The following is a 21,273-nucleotide window of genomic DNA, read 5'->3' as shown; positions in this document are numbered from 1 at the left end:
CCACAGAGTGACTCTTTAACTGTTAGAATTCTAAGCTGCTCCCCACAATTACCTAGCAACAGCCAGGTAGGCCTGACCCACTATAAACGGGGCTTCTTGCCCCCTCCTTGCTCTCTTGCCCTCTTGGTCTCTTGCTCTTCCCTTTTTGGCCCCTCACCCCTTCCCCATTCCCTTCCCCCCCCCCTTTCTCCACGTGCTCATGCCCGGCCTCTACTCTTATATTTCTCTACTCTCTACTTTTCTCTGCCTCTTCTATTGGCTCCCCTCCCCATGCCCTGAATGAACCCTATTCTATACTATACAGTGGTGTGGCTGGTCCCTTGAGAAGGAATGCCTTGCCATAGGCCTGCTGAGACACCTCTTCCCCCCATACCTCACCACACTTGCATAGAACATATATCCCTTCTCTATCGTTTTATAAACACATTATTAACAATTATAATGCCGGGCTTCAATTATAATAAAGAACTTCTGTTAACCCGGCTCCGATGCAACACTTAACGACTTGCCCAGGACCTGGATAAGAACCTGAAGACAGCTTCGGCCCACCCAAATTAACAATTATAAACCGAGATGTCTCAGCGGTTAAGAGCATCTTGAACTGCTCTTCTGAAGGTCCTAAGTTCAAATCCCAACAACCACATGGCTCACAACCATTCGTAATGAGATCGGACGCCCTCTTCTGGTGTGTCTGAAGACAGCTACAATGTACTTTTATATATATATATATATATATATATATATATATATACACACATATATATATGTATATATAATAAATGTTTAAAAAAAATAAACAATTATAATGCCAACATAAGGAATACAGTGTGAATGAAAAACCATACAAGAAAACTCAAGTCTCATATAAGCTAGCACTCAATCCTGGAAAACTGCTGAATATGTTTATCTTCCAACTTTTATTTTTGGTCTTGGGTAACTTCCTTCTAACACCGCTCAAGGCTTGATCCTTTGCACCAGAGAATAAAGAACTTCTGTTAACCCGGCTCCGATGCAACACTTAACGACTTGCCCAGGACCTGGATAAGAACCTGAAGACAGCTTCGGCCCACCCAAAAAGCAAAAAATACCAAAGGTCCACGCAGGCTTCTAATTGGTTCTGTGGCTCACTCTCTTTCCCGGTTGGTGTTCTAGCTTGCCTATCGCTTCTAAAGAGTCCGCCCACCTCCAGCTAACGCTTATTGGTGTATCCTTACGTCATTGCCCGTCAAGCCCACTCTCATTGGCTCCCATAGAAGGGGGCGGTCTCAACGTCATGGGCTTGAGCCGCCATTTTGACTGAGCAACCATAGTGACAGGAGCCGAAGCTGCAGCTCAGGTTGTCCCCGTTTCCCCTCCCCCTTCCCTTTTCCGGCTGACTTCCCGGGCCCTGCATTACACAGTCCCGGTTCTGCCATGTCCCAGAAACAAGAAGAAGAAAACCCTGCGGAGGAGACCGGCGAGGAGAAGCAGGTGAGAAGGGGGAACGGGGGCGGCCGAGCGGGCGGAATACGCCCCCGCCGCCGCTGATTGGCCGCCTCTGCCTCGGGCTGCACAGGGGTTGGGCACTACTGATGTCGCGCAGGCTGCATTTCGGCGCGGCCTAGTGCCCTGATGTCGATTAGTCAAGCCGATTGTCAATCTGTAGGCTTCCTTTCCTTATTGGTCAATAGGCCTCTATTCCATGTTCTATAATTGGTCGAGCTCTGGCATAGGCGGGTGTTTGGAAAGATGAGGCGAATGAAAGGGGGCTGGCTGGTGGTCCAGAGCTGTAAATGAGATGTTTGATTAGTAGAGATAACCGCCAGACTGGAGCTCATCCTTCCTCCACAGCTAGATAGAGGTCAAGGTGAAGACATTTAAAATGAACCAGCACTGGGGGAGGGGAAAAGAGTAATTATTACCATGCGGTAGGTTCAGGTGGCAACTTCCTCAGACCTATTTGATAGAGATTTGTTGTGACTTATATATCCCCTCGAATTTCTCCGCAGTGGGATGTAGTCCACCCACCATCGCATTATGAAAACACTAGTGCCAAACCTTCTTTGACACCATATTTGAGTTACTTAACACTGAGCTCAAGACTCATTAAATACATTTCTGTTATCTCTGAACCTGTTTGTCAAGTGAAAATACACTAGCCAGGAGATGGTGGCACACGCCTTTAACCCCAGCACTCGGGAGGCAGAGGCAGGTGGATCTCTTGAGTTCAAGACCAGCCTGGTATACACAAAGAACCCCTGTCTCAGAAATTTAAAAAAAAAAAAACAACAACAAAGCCAAGAACAACTAATGGCGTGTTGATTTCAGTTTACCTCTTGCCTGCCTGCATTTATGAATGTTATTACTCTGGTAGATATCTTTAGAATAAGCCACATGCCTTGCATCCTCCACAGTGAGACCAGATTGCTTCTTAGAGTGTGAGTGAGGGGGGAGCCTCTCAGAAGATGGAGCTCCCCTGACCTGTAGGACAGCCAGGAACTCCCCCAGTTCCTTTTTTATCTTTCCTACCATCGGTGCTGAGTGGACTATGGCTTGCTTGCTCTGTGATTCAAGTATTATGTTCAGGTATTACCTTTAACCTAGTATTCACAGGTCACTGGGGTGATTCTTTGGGTGTAGTATAAGAACTAACTTGTTTTTCTTTACTTGATACAGTTGTCTTGAGCTTAGGCATTTGAACAAAAGGTCTAACTTCTAAGAGTAGAGGAGCAGGAAGGATGTCTCAGTGGCTGAGAGCATGCATTGCTCTTCCAGAGGACCTGGGTTTAGTTCCCAGCACGAGGCAGCTCACAGCCATTTATAGTTCAGTTCTAGGAGACCTGAGCCCTCTTCTGAACTCGAGGGCACCAGGCATCCATGTGGTACACAGATATACATTCCTGCAGAATACATGCACATAAATAAATCCTTAAATAATACACACACTAAGCAGAACAAAGTGTAGATAGCATATTTACAAACAGGTAGACCTCTAGAAAAGTTTGATAATATAAAGGTTATCAGATTTTCGAAGTCATTGTTTATCAGCCATTGATTTCACTTGGCGTGTTTTCTTCAGGATACACAGGAGAAAGAAGGTATTCTCCCTGAGAAAGCCGAGGAGGCAAAGCTAAAGGCCAAATATCCAAGCCTAGGACAAAAGCCTGGCGGCTCCGACTTCCTCATGAAGAGACTCCAGAAAGGGGTATGGGACCCTTGTACTGCAGCCCCGTGGGTGGGTCGGTGAGGGTCTGCTGCATGCTTTCCTGTAGGTTTGGTTGTTTAGCAAAGATGAATTAGATACTTGGAAAGAGAAGACCAGATTATTGTGAGTCTCTGCAATGATGTTACTTACTTCCCTTCTGCCTATAGGAAATGAAGGCTTAATGTTGGGCACTTGGGTAGGTGGCAGAGGGGACTGAAGGGAGGACATTAGAGACAGAAGACCCACAATACTTCAACTGGTGCATTAGGTTTCTTTAGACTGCTAAAGCTAGCATCACACATTAACTACACTCCTCAAGAACCTTACTTTAGCTGAGTGCTGGCCCGTGCCTGTCATCTCAGCACCTAGGCTGAAGCAGGAAGATAACCTCAACTGCAAGAACAGCGAAGACTACATAGTACGTTTTAGAATAGCCTAGGCTGCCAGGCATGTGGTGGCACACGCCTGTAATCCCAGCACTCTGGGAGGCAGAGGCAGGCAGATTTCTGAGTTCGAGGCCAGCCTGGTCTACAGAGTGAGTTCCAGGACAGCCAGTACTATACAGAGAAACCCTGTCCAAAAAAACCAAATCCAAAAAAAAAAAGATTTATTTATTATATATAAGTACACTGTAACTATCTTCAGACACACCAGAAGAGGGCATCAGATCTCATTACGGATGGTTGTGAGCCACCATGTGGGTGCTGGGATTTGACCTCAGGACATCTGGAAGAGCAGTCAGTGCTCCTAACCACTGAGCCATCTCTCCAGCCCTGTAATTATCTTTAAAAATAAAAAAGTACATGCCTTTAATCCCAGCACTAGGGAGGCAGAGTCAGGTAGATCTCTGAAATTAAGGCCAGCCTGGTCTACATAGTGAGTTCCAGGGTTTTTTCAGACCCTGTCTCAAAGAAAGAAAGTAACACAGAGACAGTTCTTTTTCCTGTACATAATGATAGAGGATATGGCTCCATGGGAAAGCACTTGTCTAGCTTGGGTTCACCCTATAAGACTACAAAAGTGAAAACCAGCACAGCTGGAATGACCTTCCTAACAACAGAGGTCTGCCTTCCCAGCCCTGTCCTTTGTGGTCAGGTGTCTCCCTGCCATGAGCTGACAGCAGATTATAAGGATAAAGCTGGGTAGGGATGAGATGAGAGGGAAGTAGCATCCTGTAGAGAATCCCAGGTGCTCAGTCTGAGTCACAGATGACGGTGTGATGCTGCTTTGCAGCTTATCTCGCTTAAGCGAGCCAGGCGTAGGCAGACAGTCTCACCATGGAACATGTGTGGGAGTGGTGGGAGTCTGGAATGCACACTGCCATGAGCAAGCCCAGTTCCTATTCCTGCTCTGAGAATAATTTCTAACTCTGACATAGTTGGTTTCCGGTTGGTCTCCGGCTGCTGGTAAACCCAAATCGACCCTTCTTGAGTCTTACTCATGCATTTCCCCAGCACCAAGGTATTGCTTTGCCTCCTAAGTGTTACCGGTGAAGTAAAATGATTGTAATTGAGCCTTCCTGTACTCGGTAAGGTACAAAAGATGCAGGAGTTCTTAGGTTCAAGGACTCCTCCCCTTAAGCTACAAAGGTGTACGTTCTGCAAGGAAACTCTTATACTCTGACAAGGTCAGAGCATGCTGGAAGTGGACGTACAGGTGAGTGGTGTGGCCTGTGTGCATGGGGAATGCTTAGACCGCTGAGTTAGGTGGAGCTGATGCTGATGCTAGACATGAGTCTTTGCGTTGGAGGCCAAAGTTGCACATTCGTCTAACCCTCCCTCCTGTCTCTTAGCAAAAGTACTTTGACTCAGGAGACTACAACATGGCCAAAGCCAAGATGAAGAACAAGCAGCTGCCGAGCGCCGGAGCAGACAAGAACCTGGTGACCGGCGACCACATCCCCACCCCTCAGGACCTGCCCCAGAGAAAGTCCTCGCTTGTCACCAGCAAGCTTGCGGGGTAACCTGGGCCCCTCTTCCCCTTCCTCACCCACTGGACTTTTATATATTATAGGCAGGGAATGGACCCCTAGTCAGAGGTCAGCTTGCCATCCAGGGAAGGCATTCTGCTGGGGGCTTAGGTTGGAGAGGGGCTCCGAGTTTGTTTCTTTGGGTAAATTGAAACTTGTACACCCTCATGATAGCCCAGTAGAGACCCAAGAGTAGGAAAGACTCGGCGTGCAGAGCACTGCAGCTTCTCCTGTGCTGAGGAATGTGGCCAATGCCAGTCCTCCTGCAGGAGGAGCGAGTCCTGGGACAGGCCGTCTCGGGTATCGCAGTGTGGGAAGTTGAGGGTCCCAAGGCTGGATGGCGTGTCGGAGAGGTAGAGTGAGGGAGACTGTGCTTCTAAGTGTGTTGTCCCTGAGGCCTCTGTGCTTGGTGTCGCCATCGTGGGTGTTTAGGGTACCTTCAAAGGAGAGGGGATTTGCTTGCTTAAAACTACAGGGCCCACCCAACCCCTCTGCTATGTTCCTCCAACAGTTGCCCTGCTTCTCTAGGAATGTAAAGTTTGATGGGCATTAGCTACTTATGAAAAAAAAATGGTATCTTTCCTCTTCCAGCATGTTGCTCTTTGAAAGTATTATGGGATAATGGAAAGAGTTTCTTGTCATGCTCAACAGCACTGGTGTGAGCTTGGCCAAGTCTGCAGCCTCTCTGGACTGATCCTGTTCCTCATCTGTAAACAGAAGGAAACACACGTGTAGGCTAACCCTGACTCTGAAGTCCTACACCTGGTCATCATAAAAACCAAAACTGAGGCATGCCCGTGGCTGAGCCTCAGCTCTGTAAAGCCAGGCGTGCTCCATGGGACGAGGGAGTTTGAGATTTAAGGGCCATCGCTCTGACAGCAGTCTCATAGGTATCATAGCCTTTTTGAGAGAGAAAGAGAACAAACCTGAAAAGGCTGTCCCTGGATGTGTGTTGACTCCGCCCACTGCCGGGGTCTGCTCTTGACCTGGCTGCTGCACACCTGCTGTGGCGGCCCAGTGGATGGGCCTGGGAGACAGATGTAATCCGACACTAGCTGTATGTTAGGCCTGGAGGAAGAAGGGATGAAGGGAGCGGGTCCCCAGAGCGCAGAGCTGCTGCCAGCTGGAGCAGCTGGGCCTTAGCAGATGATTCACTAGTGGAGGCTGGGAAGAGGGTGCAGGGAGGGAGGCAGCAGACTGTCTTGCTGTGTCATCACTAGTTTGGCCTGGATCTTACTGAATGCCACCTGCTCGTCATAGGCAGAGAGGACCAGAGTGAGAACTGCTCAAAAGAGCAGGATGGTGCAGTCTCTCCCCCCTTTGCAGACCCTGTGTGCCCTTAGGATGTCTGGAGTTTGTGGATATGTGTGTCAGGGGAAAAGGCATGTAAATATACTCTTCTCCTGACTGGCGGCTGCTCAGGCCGGAGGCCGTCATTCAAGTTGGGTAGAAATAGGTTGGTGAGGAAGGCGTGGAGAGAGCAGGGTCCCTGGTCTCCCTGGCCCCCAAACTCTTTGACTCTCATTTGTAATTGTATATAATTTTTGTGTTTTTTGCTCCATTTTCTCATGCTGTCATCCTTAACCAGAAGTCCATGTGGGAAGGGGACAAAGCTGAACGTCATTGTATAGTTTCCTCAATGTCCCAGCCGTGTTGTACATAGATATGTCACGTTATTATATATATAAATATATATATAATTTTGTACGTTTTCTTCATCTCCGATCTTCTCGAATTCTGTACCTTTTCTCCCCTGTCTGAGCTGCCTTCTCTATTGGTTAGTCTTGTGTCTTCACAGCTGATGTTCACAATGAGCCTGGTTTTTAGGAAAGGACAGGAGAAATAGGGAAATCAAGCTGGTTCGTAACCCCAGCTGTTCAAGAAACTGAGGCAGGATGATTTGCTACTTCAAGGCCAGTAGCCTGGCCTACAGAGTGAGTTCAAAGCTGGCCTTGGGAATTCAGTGAGACCCTGCCTCAAAGTAAAGAGCAAAGATAGGGCTCGGAGTGGAGTTCATAGCGTGCAGGAGGCTAGTTTCAGCCTCTGATAGTACACACAGTGGTTCGTGTACGCACACACACACTCACACTGGCTGAGGTAGGGACGGGGGGATCAGAATCAGCAGTGTCACTCTCCGATGCCAAGGAGACAAGCCGCACAGCTCAGGCTTCCTTCTTACCATGGAAAGGTCATTTCAAAATCGAAACGCACCTGATTAACTCCAGGCTGTTCAGTCCCCTCCGGTGGAGAGTGTGGCCTGAGCCCGGCCCTGCTGGTCAGCTCCTCAGTGCTGAGAGCCCTCTTGCTGCTGCTGCCGCCGAGGCCCTGTGCGGTGCGGTGTGGCTCCTGTGAGCCCTTCACTAGGAAACCTCCAGTTACCCAGTGTCTCAAGAATTGGCTTCCTGTTTACCATGAGCATATCAAAAAGGCAGAAAACATTCTGTTTATGGATAGAGAAAGACTAAAATTTTATTTTCCCACTTCCTTATAATTAATATTCAGGCATATATAAGGTATGTAATGAAGTATTTGGAGAAACCTGTGGGGTCAAGACTGGGATGGAATTCACGAGCTTTCCCCTTTTACTTGACAGTGTTTTCTTTTGTTTGTTTGTTTTTTGTTTCTTCTGTGTTCGTCCACAGTGGCCAAGTTGAATGATGCTTCCTGGGGCTCCACCAGACCGTGAGACGCTGCCCTCGGGTCCTGTGCTGGCTCCTGCCCCTCCCTGCTCTTGTAGCCAGGGGTCAGGAGGTGGCCTGGGTGCAGGCAGAGAGGCAGAGAACCTGCCACTGGTGTCCCAGCACATGGAGCCCTTGGGCTGAGCACCAAGACCTTGAACTATTTTTGTTTTGTTTTGTTTTGTTTTACCTTTTTTTCCAAATAACTATTGGAAGAAACCTCATTGATATCCCAAGGGTGGGGTTGAAAGGGTGGAGCGAAGACGTGGGGGCAGTGAGTAGGGTTTATAACTCATAAAAACGATTTCCTAAGTTTCTCCTGAACCACAGGGTTGTTGTGGATGGCTGTAAGGGGAGGGGATTGTCCCATAGCCCATGGTAAGGGGTTTGGGTTCGGCTCTGAAGAGAGATGTGCTCTTTGAATGTGGCTGATGACCTAGGGTCAGAGGAAAGGAATTGTGCTCTTTACAGCCGACGAGGGCTCTGGCTCTGCAGAACAAGTCGAGGATTCAGTATGAATTGTTCCTTTAAAAAAAAAAAATGCTGTCCTTGAAATAGGTCTGCTGTGTGGAGAAGGGCATGAATGGGGAGCCCCACAGAGCCCTGGGGAATTTTTTTCAGTATTTGAAATAAAATAACAACAAAAAATACCCACGGAAAAAACCAAACCTAGAACTATCGTGAAGCAGTTGGTGTGTTTTCTTGGGATTTGGGAGGTGAAGAGCGGTACTGTAGGTGCGGCTGAGGGACGGTGGTATGGGCCCTGATTGGGAGACGGAGCAGGAATGGTGACACACAGATGACTGGTTGCTGCCTTCTGTCTATCCTTTGTAGCTAATACAGAAGATGTGTCACCATATGTAAAATGAGAGGTTCAGGGAACTTGCTTAATGGTTAAAAAAAAAAGCTTAGCCCAGGCTCAGCAAAAATGGGACCCTTCCGTCCGCGTTCCCTTCAGATTCTATTTCTAAGTTCTACGTCTGTGTGGGAGAAGTGTGAGTTGTTAGTAATAAGCAAAAGAAGCTGGCCTTTCTGTCCTGGCCAGCAGAAAGCAGAATGACGCCCCACATCATATCCTTCCCTACCTTCTGATGCCCTTCCTCTGAAAGCCCTGTAGAGGGAAGTGCAGGAGACAGAGCTGACGGAAATGGCCAGAATTCTGGGGTCCCGTCAGCTCTGTAGAGAGAAGTCTGCTCTCAGTGTCTTGGTCAGAAGCGTCCCAGTGAATTTGTAACTGTTTGAAATGTGTGGGGGGGGGGGCTTGTGATACATCTCAGAAGTTCGTCCTGCTGAACAGTGCGCGAGCCTGGTGGGATGAGATGAGAGCCTGTTAAAGAGAAGTGGGCCTGCTGGGCTGGGTGAGCCGGGTTAGGCCTCAAGTCCCAGCCCTTGGGAAGTGGAAGGAAAAGCAGGGAGCAGGAGTCCGAGGGCCTCATCAGCTGCTTGCTCGTGACCCCTACACTCTAGAAACAGAGGCGGAGAATTACATGGTCGCTGCTCTGTGGTAGGACCCCATCTGAAGACATAAAAAGTGGTTGGTTAAGGAAGGGTAAGCGAAGCCGGGCGTGGTGGCGCACGCCTGTAATCCCAGCACTTGGGAGGCAGAGGCAGGCGGATTTCTGAGTTTGAGGCCAGCCTGGTCTACAGAGTGAGTTCCAGGACAGCCAGGGCTATACAGAGAAACCCTGTCTCGAAAAACCAAAAAAAAAAAAAAAGGAAGGGTAAGTGGTGAAGAGAAGCCTGAGCTTGCTTCCTGGGAAAACAGTGGAAGAGAACTTACTCTCGGTATCCAGTAGAGGGCACTGTCACACAGTGACATGTGTACACCAAACAACACAAACACATGCCAAAGACAGTTTACTGAAAGAGAATAATACTTGAAAAAAATCAGTGCTTTGACAGGAATAAACTCAAAGCTGTGTAATCCCTGTGGGAGCAATGCTGTTACTGCATGGAGTCTGAGACTTCTCAGTTCCCGGGCTTTCCCAAGCATTTTGGATTATGTCCGTCAAATGCATATGGCTGGGTAGTGGGAAGCTGTCAGAGCATCCAGGTAGTACAAGTTCATTTCCTTATAAGTGAGGAAGTCGGGGGTTGGAAAAATGCTTAGAAAACAGCAGGCCAAGAAAAAGCTTGTATACTGTCTAACCCATGGTAACATAAACCCTTGGCTGTTCTGGAGTCCCCATTTCTTAGTTGGGCTGTAACCTTGAAAGCCCCTGGATACTGAGAAATGGCTTTGGATGCCTGTCTCCCGGTATTTGGGGTTGGAGAGAGTTCGTCAGGCGATGTTGCCGTACAGGCCTGAGAGCCAAATCAACCCCAGAACCCTCCCAACACTGGAGACACCCAGCTGACTCCTCAGGGTGGAGGGTGCACTCATGTAATAACAGTATGTTTGAAGGCCGGCTTGATTGTGGCGTGGCAGTGCACAGCTTTACCTCAGCACTTGGGAAGCAGAGGCAGGTGGATGTCTTATGCGTTGGAGGCCAACCTGGTCTGCATCACTGAATCCAGGCTCTCCAAGAGCTACACAGTGGGACCTTGGCTATAAATAAATAAGGGCCTGGAGTTTGGAGGCAGAGGCAGGTAGACCTCTGAGTTCAAGTGCAAACTGGTGCGCATGGTTTCAGGACAACCAAGGCTACACAGAGAGACTCGGCCACAGATTGGTCATTGCCATTGATTCCTTACTCAGACAACTGACCCAAGCAACTAAGGAAAACAAATGCAATGACCTTCCTTTGTTTTTTCAACCACATTCTTGTATAACCTAGGCTGGCCCCAAACTTGACTCCTACCTTCCCCTCCTGTGCGCTGGTTAAAGGCGCACAGCATGGTCACAATTGGCTCTACTGAGAACTTCAGCCAGGTATTCTCTGAAATCTTTTCTCTCAGAAGAAGTGAGTGAGGCGTTCTCTAGCTGCTCTGACACGGATGACAAGCCTGTCAGCTGAGGTGTGGTGTGCACAGAGGAGCTGGAGTCAGGTCACTAGTAACCGGTGCAGCCTAACACTGAAAGGACAGAAGCCAGGCAAGGGGGCACACACCTGTAACCTAGTTCTCAAGACTGAGGCAAGAGGATTGCCATGAGTTCAAGGCTAGCCTGGGCTACATAGTGAGACTCTCAAAAAACAAAAACAGTAATGATGCATACTTGTAGTTTTAGCACTGAGGAGGTAGAGATAGGAAAATCAGAAATTCGAGGCCAGCCATACCAGTAACCCCAGTTCTCAAAGGCAGAGGTAAGAGAATGGTCTCCGTAGCTAGTTCTAGGCCAGCTAGCACTACATAGCAAGCCCCACCTGCTCGAGCAGCTCTTCTGACACTGCCTGGGAGAAGACCAGAGAGGGAAGGGAAGGGGGGACCGACCCACCACGCTTACCATCTAACAACGGGAAGTAAAACTTGGGGAGCCCTGTGTATGAGGCCAGGCAGGATTAGGCATTACAGTCAATGAACACCCGTGCTACATACATGCTGAGCCTTGAGGGGAGGAGGGTTCAGTGGTCCAGATCTGTGGCCATTACTAGGTGCTCAGAATATGCCAGGGCAGTGCTAAGACATACGGTGGCCTCAGGGAGATGGCACTGGTGGGCAAATTGCAAGAGAATAAATTGACATGATAGTGTTACATTTAGCAGTGCTGGTCCATCCCAGGGGACAGAAACAGGATAATTCCTAAACAGGATAATTCCAAAATAGTTTGGGAAATACGGTAAAGCAGCAGGCCTAGCAGATAATTAGGATCATCTTAATTAATCCTCAGTAGTTTTGGGGAATCTCCTGTGTCCTGCTCTGTAATTGCAATTCCAGGGGGTCCTACACCACCTTCCAACTTCCATAGGGATCAGGCACAAAAACAGTGCACTTGCAAAACACACACACAAACAGGAAAGGGGGTGCAGGCATTGTGATACAGGCTTGTAATCCCTGCAGTTGGGAGGCTAAGGCTGGAGGATTGAAAATTCCAGACAAGCTACACCTTAGCAAGACTGTCTTAAAAAACAAACCATGTGTGTAGGCAAGTGCATGTATCCTGGCACACAGAGGCAGGAGGATCACAAGTTTGAAGTCAGCTGGGTTTACATATGTCTCAAGGTGGGAGTTGGGTGGATGGTGAGGGGGACTCAATGTGACCGGAAATGTGCCTGAACTCCAGGCCTGTGGGTCTGAGAATAGAGGGAGAACGAACTCAGTTGACAGCAGAGGCAGGAAGCCGAGACTTCATGGAGAAGTCCTGATAGAAAGACAACCAACCGCTTCAGGAGACTGAGAGGAGGAAGACATTTTGGTAGAGGAACAGACAACACTATAATGGCACACCAGCATGAACAAGGTCACGTGAATGAATACTGTCTTGGGACCAGACCAAGGCACAAAAGGAGGAGTCAGCTCGGAGGATATGGTGTATATAGCCAGTGTAGGAGCTGTGGGAATTTCAAACAGGGATCTACTCAGGTCTGCTTTTGATTGGTCAGTGCCAAATTGTATGCAACAGGAACTTATTTTTTGTTTGGTTGTTGGAGATGCACTCTTGTGTGCAGTGCACTCGCCTGTTTGTGTGCATGTGGAGGGCGGAGACCAGTTTTATGAGGTAAGGGGAGGTGAGGGCCACAGTGCTCCAGCAGAGGTCAAAGGGCAGCCTGTGGGAGGTGATCCCCTTTTTGCTTAGCTGGCCCTGGAATTTACTCTGTAGCACAGATTGGCCTTGAATTTTCTAGGCCCTCTGCCACCCAGAGCCAGACTCACGGCTCGCCCTCCGCACCTGGCAAAGTGGGTTTAATGGCAGGGTGTCCGCTTAGTGTCAGATCCTGACGTTGGTGTTTGGATTTGGGGGTGGTGATTGTGATTATGTTTGCAGGTGTGCATGTGGAGGCCAGAGGTCAGCTTCGGGTATCATCCCTGTCACTGAGACACATGCCACCACACCCAGCATTCGCGTGGTTACTGAGGATCTGAACTCAGATCCTCATGCCTGGATTTTGGTATTTAAAAACAATTTTAGATTATTTTCCTATGTATGTTTTGCCTACATGAATGTATGTATATACACCACCTTTATGCCTCATGCCTGGGGAGGTCCGAATAGGGTGTCAAGAGTCTGGAATTGGGGTACAGTGGGCTGGTACCACCGCAAGTGTGTGGAGGTCAGAAAACAGCCTTTGGGAGTTTGTTCTCTCCTCCACCACCCGGATACAGGGCTGAACTTAGGGTAGTGAGGCTCAGTCACAAGCTCTTGACCAACTCACCGACCAATTTTGGGGGGGGGGGTTGTTTTATGTTACTCTAAGCAAGTTTCTTAAATTCTCTCTCCATTTGTTTATAGAGATGTGGTGTGTGCCATACAGAGTATGATTAAATCATACAAGACAAAGCATGTAAGATCCTCAGGGACCACAGCAGTGTACAACTGTGGTTCGTGTCCTCACAGGGTTCACTGACTATGGGAATGTTATAAAGACAGGTCTGAACTTTGGATATAGCTCAGTGGTAAAGTACTAATCTAGCATACACAAAGTCCTAGGTTCAGGGCCCAGTACCACACATACGTGGGTAGGTAAGAAGATAGGTAGAGTAAATACAAGGACCCTGGCCTGAGGAGACGCTCAGCTGTTAAGGGCACTTGCTTTGCAAGCTTGAGAACCTATGTTCGAACCTCCCAACACCTTCGAGCCTCAAAGCTATGCCTCAGCAATGGAGGCCTGAAACCACGAACAGCCAGGAACTCACACGCCAGTGACATTCAGCCGAGGCAGTGAAGCTTCTGCCTGCCTATGGTGACTATGTCATGAGCCAAGTAGACTAACTAGGGGTGCTGACTGGGAGGGCAGACATGACACCAGCCTGGTAGGGGTGCTGACTGGGAGGCAAACATGACACCAGCCTGGTAGGGGAGCTGACTGGGAGGGCAGACATGACACCTCCCTGGTAGAGGCTTCTTGGAAATAGGTGAGAAGAAAGAATTTCATGGAGGTTGTAAGCAAATGTCACACTTGGAGGGAATCTCTATGTCACAGCACACAGTAGGAGAAGCGAGATTAGTCAGGAAGATAGCCAGAAGGGTGAAAATGTGACAGTCTCCTTATGTAGTGTGCTCACTGTTTGCCCAGGCTGGCCCAGAGCTCCTAATCCTCTTACTATCTCTGCTTTCTGGTCCCGAGATTACAGATGTTCTCCACCACCACTTCTGGCTCAGGAAAATACTTTGATGAGGTCTCTTGTGAGCTGTGGTTGTCATTCTGTGTCAGGTACTCACTTAGCATGGGCCGTGCATCAGAAGCCACAGTCCTCCCCGGCTACACAGTCAAGGCAAGCTTAGACTCCTTGAGAGCCCTCTTCTCAGAATGTCTTTCTGAGACGCGGAGGTGGGGGAGTAGAGCTTTCATAAACACAGACTGGAGAAATGTCAAAGGGAGAAAGGACGTGTGTGAGATGATTCAGAGGTGCTATCTTCTGGAAACTGTAAGAATGATTCATACGATAGGCAAGGCCAGAAATGAGAAGGGAGCAAGAGGCGGGTCATAAATGCCCCTGACCTTTACTCGGGGACAGTGAGTGCCTGGGTAAAGACTTTGAGGCAGATGTGGCACACACTCATGATGAAGCCAGCCTTCACTAGACACAGTGAGGTACAGGCCAGCCCAGGATGGGGAGACCTCCTCTCAAAACACAAAAATAAACAACTCTGAAATGGGAATAGAGGGGAGGGGGAGGGGTCGTGCGCTGAGGCTGGGGGATGCTCAGTGTAAAGGCTTTGGCTGCTCTCGTGCAGAAGACCTAAGTGGTTCCCAGCGTCCATGCCAGGCAGTGACTCACAGGTGCTGTAGCTCCAGCTCCCAGCCAGGGGACTTCTCTGAACTCCCTGCACTTGTGTGCATACACTCATGCAGACACACAAGTGTTAAAACAGGAAAGTTGATTTAAATAGGCCAACCCCACCAAGCAAGGTAGTGCACACCATTAATCCCAGCATCCCAAAGGCAGAGATAAACCAATCTCTAAGTTGAAGGCCAGCCTGATCTGTAGAGTGAGTTCCAGGACAGCCAGGGCTACACAGAGAAACCCTGTCTTGAAAAGCTAAAACCAAAACAAACCAAAAAGAAAAAGAAAAAGTAAAACTTGCAGATACAGCTTACTTGATAAAAGTGTGTGTCTAGGGTTGGTGACATGGCTCAGCGGGTAAGAGCACTGACTGCTCTTCCGAAGGTCCCGAGTTCAAATTCCAGCAACATGGTAGCTCACAACTATCCGTAATGAGATCTGATGCCCTCTTTTGGTGTGTCTAAAGTTATATATAATAATAAATAAATCTTTGGATTGGAGCGAGAGGGCCCAGATCAAGCAGAGGTCCTGAGTTCAAGTCACAGCAGCCACATGATGGCTCACAACCATCTGTACACCCACAGTGTACTCATATTCATAAACTAAATCAATAAATCTTTTTTTTTTTTTAAAAAAAAGTGTGTATCTAGAATCTACAAAGCCTTGGTTTCTAGAACTTTCTAAGTCCCTGTGTGATACATGCCTATAACCCCGGCATTTGGGAGATGGAGTCAGAGGGTCAGAAGTTCCAGTGACTGCACAGGGAAGTCAGGCACAAGGTCTGTCTCAAAAAAATTGTAGCTCCTAGGCATGGTGGTACACAGTGGGGATCCCAGCACTTCCAAAGTTGAAACAGAGTAATACAGAGTTAAAAGGTTAGCCTGGGCTATATAGCAAGGGGTTAGGGTGTGTAGCTCAATAGTGAACCCTCCCTAGCATACACCCACTCCCTGGGCCTGAATCCCGTAATCATGTGTACATGCGCAGATTACTACTTTTATATGATCCTCCTCAAAACTCAAGAAAAAGCCAAAAGAGTGATAGTTCTTTTCATTTCTTTTTTTTTTCCCCTTTGGTTTTTTGGGTTTGATTTTTTTTGAGACAGGGTTTCTCTGTATAGCCCTGACTGCCCTAGAACTCATTCTGTAGACCAGGCCGGCCTCAAACTCAGAAATCCGCCTGCCTCTGCCAGGGCTACACAGAGAAACCCTGTCTCAAAAAGAAAAAAAGAAAAGAAAGAAAGAAAAGAAAAGAAAAAGAGGACTGAATCTCTATTTGATTTGTAACTTTCCTATGACAGTAGATGAGTGGAGGTGAAGTCCTGAGGTAGAACTGGCTGCTCTGGGACTGTTTGGTAGTTAAAGGAAGAATAGTTTGGGACGTGGTGGGTGATACGCTTAATCCCAGGCGGCTGAAGCAGGAAGATCACAAACTCTTTGAAGGACTGAGTGGAAAGACTGAGTAGATCTTGAAGCTCATTCTACAATAGCAGTAACGAACCCTGACCTCTCAGAGGCAGAGAGAGCCTGGGCAGCGGAGCCCAGGTGCCCGTGGGTTCCTTACATAACAGCCCTGGTCGGCATACATGTATTGAGCTCCTACTGTGTGCCAGCCTGTCCTAGATGCTCTGTTTCATCTGGGTGGGAATCCGGCTGAGTAAGAAATTAGTTATAAGGGTGTTGTCCTTGTCCTGTCTGGACTCACAGCAGTTTGTGATTGCAGGGAGGCAACTGGTAGCTGGCCTTATCTGGCCGCTGCCGTGTTCGTGTTCTTTAGTAAGAAGGCTGTAGATTGAACCCAGAGCCTCACATATCTGGGCAAGCGCTTTACCACTGAACTGACCTCCCAGCCCTGTGAACTCAAATGTCAAAGTTACTTGTTGAATTGAGGTGGAGTTGGGGATTTGAAAAGAGCAACCAGAAAAGGATACAGAAGAGAGAATGAGCCAAGTAGCCAAGTGCGCCTTTAATCTCAGCACTTGGGATGCAGAGAGGCAGCCAGGGCTACAGAGAAACCCTGTCTCGGGGACGAAGGGGTGGGCTGAGGTGGGTGATTGGAAAAGAAGGGAACAGAAGAAAAACAGCCCCAAATTAATAGGCAAAAAGGACTGAGAAGGCAGGATGGTATGCAACCGTGGAATCAGGCGGCCAAGGCCCCGAGTGGAGACCATCTCAAATAAACCGAAGGGTAAGGAACAAACCGGAAACCAGGGACTCTGTAGGAGCGCTCAGCCGCTTGCGTCCATGAGCAAAGACACCGCTGTTCGTGTCCGGATCATGACTTGTAGACACAAAGGGGATTAGCAAGGAGCAAAGGGTAAAGGTCCCGGGACGGACTGTTCCACGACTCCACCTGTTCTAGTTAGATAAGAAGCCTGGGAAGTCGGATCATCGTAGTTCTACAGAAATCCTGACAGTGATGGAATGGGTGACTCAGCCGCGGAGGAAGTGAGTGACTGGGACGATCCTGACAGTGTCACTGGAATGTGGTTGAAATTTGGGACTTGGGAGTTTCAGAAACACCGGAGTTAGGTGCAAAAGGCAGATGCCAGGTGTGAGAGTTGGGACCGTCCAGTGACTTACTCAGGGACTTAGCACGGAAGGCTGTGAGGTTGAGGACTCACGTATCTGAGCCTTGCTCTGTTACTTTTGGAAGATGGGATTTTGTTTGTTTTGAAAAGGGGCGTCCTGGGCTGGAGAGATGGCTCAGCAGTTAAAAGCACCAACTGTTCTTCCAAAGGTCGTGAGTTCAAATCCCAGCAACCACATGGTGGCTCACAACCATCTGTAACAAGATCTGACCTCTCTTCTGGAGTGTCTGAAGGCAGCTACAATGTACTCACATATAATAAATAAAATAAATAAGTTTTTAAAAAAATAAAAGAAAAGAAAAGGGGCGTCCTGCCTGAAGCCCAGGCTGGCCTGCACCTCCTTAAATAGGTATTTAACCATGAACCCTCCCCTCCCCCACGCACTGCTAAGACAGGCTTCCAGCCACAGCAGTTTTATCCCTGGTAGTTCCCCACGTTTAATTAACACACAAACTTCTTTTTAAAAGAAGAGTTAATGGGCCAGAGAGGTGGCTCTTGCTGTGAAGCCAGGATGTAAACTCCAGTTCTAAGATAAACCATGCTTAAAACTCCAGCCTCTGCAGGCACCAGACACACTTGTGGTGTACAGACAGACTTGCAAATGCTCATAAAAACATAAAATATTGTTTTAAACTTAAATATTCAGATACGTTTTAAAAAGAAAAGGGAGATCATCTGCCTAATGATGGCTGACCTCTGGTGGGAACTCATCTAGGTCACTGGATCACAACCTCATTGCATTGTTCCTATTAGCATTTACTAATGATACATAATGGCGTTGTTATGACACTATAAGTATACACAGTTGGATATTATAGTCCCACCCAATGCTTCCTCCCTCCCTCCCACTGATCCCAACGAATTTTAATTAGAAATGCCTTTCTTCAAAAACCTTTTTTGTTTTGTTGTTGAGACAGGGTGTCTTGTAGTCCAGGCTAGTCTTGTTTTGTTTTGTTTTTTGGTTTTTTGGATTTGTTTTTTGTTGTTGTTGTTGTTTGTTTTGTTTTTGTTTTGTTTAAGACAGGGTTTCTCTGTATAGCCTAGGCTGTCCTGGAACTCACTCTGTAGACCAGGCTGGCCTCGAACTCAGAAATCCGCCTGCCTCTGCCTCCCAAATTCTGGGATTACAGGCGTGCGCCACCACCACCCGGCCAGGCTAGTCTTGAAGTCACTGTGTGACGATCCACTATAGATGTGAGGCAAATCCTGAAGTTGAGCCTGGGGCTGCGCGCTTGTACTTTTAACTCAGTCTACCCCCCAGCCCAAATGTGCTTTTTGCAAAAGAAAAATTAAATTATCTAATTCAGAAAAGAATTAAGAGACTTGGAGAATTGGGTTGGCGATGAAATATTTAAATGGATCCAGAATTCCATGAGTCTGGAGAGATGCGGATGAAGTTCAGGGTCGGTCCTAGTGTGGGAAAAAGAACAGGAAGAAGCAAGCGCTTGGGGGCCGGAGAGATGGCTCAGCAGGTAAGAGCACCACCGACTGCTCTTCCAAAGGTCCTGAGTTCAAATCCCAGCACCCACAAGGCGGCTCACAACAATCCGTAACAAGATCTGACTCCCTCTTCTGGAGTGTCTGAAGACAGCTACGGTGTACTTACATATAATAAATAAATAAAGCAAGCACTTTTAGCTTGATGGAACGGAAAGGGCCAGGTGCCCCACCTCGGAAGGCCCTGGTGCAAGCTCCGGCTTCAATAAAAGTATGAGGATGAGCTACGCAGTGGCAAGCTTCTTAACCCCAGAGGCACTTAACCTGCGGCCGGAGGATAGATGAGGTGGAAGTTTAGCCATAAGGCAGGTTTGAGTCACCTGGGCTACAAGAGCCCTTCTTTAAAAACAACAACAGCAACAACAACAGATGGGGATCCAAGCGTCTAGGAGACGGTATTTGCCGAGCTTACAGCATGGGGATAAAGCGAGCAGAACAAATTTAGTCTAAAATTTCCCAGATTTGTAAGTCTGCTTTTTACGCAGAAAGAGGAGCTAAAGAGCCAGCCGGGGAGGAACTGAGAAACCCGAGGGAGGGAAGGCGCGACTTCCTCCTGCTGGAGGCGCTGGTCACCTCGGCCCCGCCCACATGGAAATGTCCAGACCTCACCACGTTTGCCACCCTTAGCTAAAAGAAGCCTTGGCATGTGTCATGCGTGTGATAGCAAGCTCTCAGTTGGGTGCTGTGGCACTGTGACTAATCCCAGCTACCACAAAGGTTGAGATGGGGGATGGGGGTGGACACCTGACATCTGCCTCATAAAAAGTCATCTTAGTACTAGCCAAGGAGCCCCGTGGGGCTTCCTTCTCGGAGTGCTGAGTGCTAGTGTTAAGTCCTACCTCTGAGAAGATTTAAAAAAAAAAAAATTTAGGGAGCTGGAGAGATGGCTCAGCGGTTAAGAGCACTGACTGCTCTTCCGGAGGTCCTGAGTTCAATTCCCAGCAACAACATGGTGGTTCACAACCATCTGTAATAGGATCTGATGCCCTCTTCTGGTGTGTCTGAAGACAGCGACAGTGTATAACAATATAGTGTATAATAATAAATAAATAGATCTTTAAAAAAAATTTAGTACAAAGAACATGTCAGCCAGCCCAAAACAAATGAAAGACGATCTTTATTCACTTCCCTAACAAACATTAAATTCCTTTTTAAATTTAATTTTTCTATATTATTTACTCATTTTATGTGTTTGAATGTTTGCCTGCAGGTGCATATGCGCACACATTCATGAGTGCCAGGAGGTCAGAGGAGTCTGGTTGTGACTTACCACATGGATGCTGGACACCAAACCCGTGTCCTCTCTCAAGAGTAAGACATGCTTTTAACAGCTAAGCCATTTCTCAAGCCCCAAACACTAAATCCTTTTTTGTTTGTTTGTTTTAATGACTTATTTATTCTTTTTTAAAAGTTTTTTTAAGATTTATTTATTATATATAAGTACACTGTAGCTATCTTCAGAGACACCAAAGAGGGCGTCCGATCTTATCACAGATGACTATGAGCCACCATGCGGTTTCTGGGATTTGATCTCAGGACCCCCAGAAGAGCAATCAGTGCTCTTAACCGCTGAGCCATCTCTCCAGCCCAAAAAGATTTATTTATTTATTTAGTACCCTGTGGTAGTCTTCAGACACACCGGAAGAGGAAATTGGATCCCATCACAGATGGTTGTGAGCCACCATATGGTTGCTGGGACTTGAACTCAGGACCTCTGGAAGAGCACTGCCTGCTCTTCACCACTGAGTCATCTCCAACCTGATTTATTTATTTATTACATTATGTACTCCCGTGTTTTACCTGCATGTATCTCTGTGCAAAGGTGTCTGATCCACTAGAACTGGAGTTACAGACAGTTGTGGACTGCCATGTGGGTGCTGGGAATTGAACCTGGGTCCTCTGGAAGAGCAGTCAGTGCACTTACCTGCTGAGCCATGTCTCCAGCCCCCAAACACTAAATTCTTATTACCAATCATTAAACTATTTTGTATGGCTTCGAAAGTCCTTATAATTATAGTGTTTTCTATCTCTAGGTGTCATCTGAATACTAACATGCAATTTTATTGTCTCAAATGACTGTTTTATATTCTTGGTGGCTTTTGGGTTTTGAGGTAGGCTCTCATAAGGCTATGCTGGCCCCAGTTCCCTAAGTAGCTAAATATGACCTTGAACTCCTGAAGTTAAAACCGGAACCTACTCCTTGAGGCCAATCCCACAACCTGAATCATGCCATGTCTCCCTCAGCTTTCTGGGGTGGGGGCAGGGAATTGAGGACGCAGTCTTGTGATTGGCCAGCTCTTGATTTGTGTCCCTCCACACCCTCTGACGTATCTGCTATGCTGAACTAAATCACAAGATGTAGACTTCTCACCCAATCCTAGAAGGTTTGAAGATTCAGGTCTTTTCCTTTGTCCTGGGGATTTTGGTCTGGAGATTCTTCAGGGGAATTTTGCTTAGGAACTTTGGCCTGGAACTTGCTGTGTAGAGCAGGCTGGCCTATATAGATCTACTATCTTCTGCCTCCCTGGTG

General features: G+C 47.7%; 1 protein-coding gene across 2 annotated transcripts; it reads left to right on the top strand.

Annotated features, from left to right (window-relative positions):
- The first annotated feature begins 1,267 nt into the window (after positions 1-1,267).
- Ensa (endosulfine alpha) lies at positions 1,268-20,023 on the top strand. Of its 2 annotated transcripts, none has more exons than XM_052179768.1 (4): positions 1,268-1,470; positions 3,059-3,184; positions 4,977-5,143; positions 19,954-20,023. In XM_052179768.1, exons 1-4 carry the CDS (start codon positions 1,414-1,416, stop codon positions 20,006-20,008), a joined length of 405 nt encoding a protein of 134 aa, XP_052035728.1. In that variant the 5' UTR covers positions 1,268-1,413; the 3' UTR covers positions 20,009-20,023. The 2 variants fall into 2 exon arrangements, with proteins under 2 accessions (XP_052035728.1, XP_052035729.1); XM_052179769.1 differs by lacking the exon at positions 19,954-20,023 and adding an exon at positions 7,796-8,506 and having other exon boundaries at positions 1,270-1,470.
- Positions 20,024-21,273: the final 1,250 nt, after the last annotated feature.

This window comes from Apodemus sylvaticus, chromosome 4, assembly GCF_947179515.1.
Source record: "Apodemus sylvaticus chromosome 4, mApoSyl1.1, whole genome shotgun sequence".
Classification (NCBI taxonomy): Eukaryota; Metazoa; Chordata; class Mammalia; order Rodentia; family Muridae; genus Apodemus; species Apodemus sylvaticus.
Note: the sequence above shows the minus strand (reverse complement) of the source record. Positions and strands in the feature narration are given on the sequence as shown.

What these genes read in the sequence shown, in the direction of transcription:
- Ensa (XM_052179768.1), top strand. Translation starts at nt 1,414, where the DNA reads ATGTCCCAGAAACAAGAAGAAGAAAACCCTGCGGAGGAGACCGGCGAG. An exon ending in AGACCGGCGAGGAGAAGCAG is followed by an intron (nt 1,471 to 3,058) that starts GTGAGAAGGGGG and finishes TGTTTTCTTCAG; the next exon opens with GATACACAGGAGAAAGAAGG. An exon ending in TGAAGAGACTCCAGAAAGGG is followed by an intron (nt 3,185 to 4,976) that starts GTATGGGACCCT and finishes CCTGTCTCTTAG; the next exon opens with CAAAAGTACTTTGACTCAGG.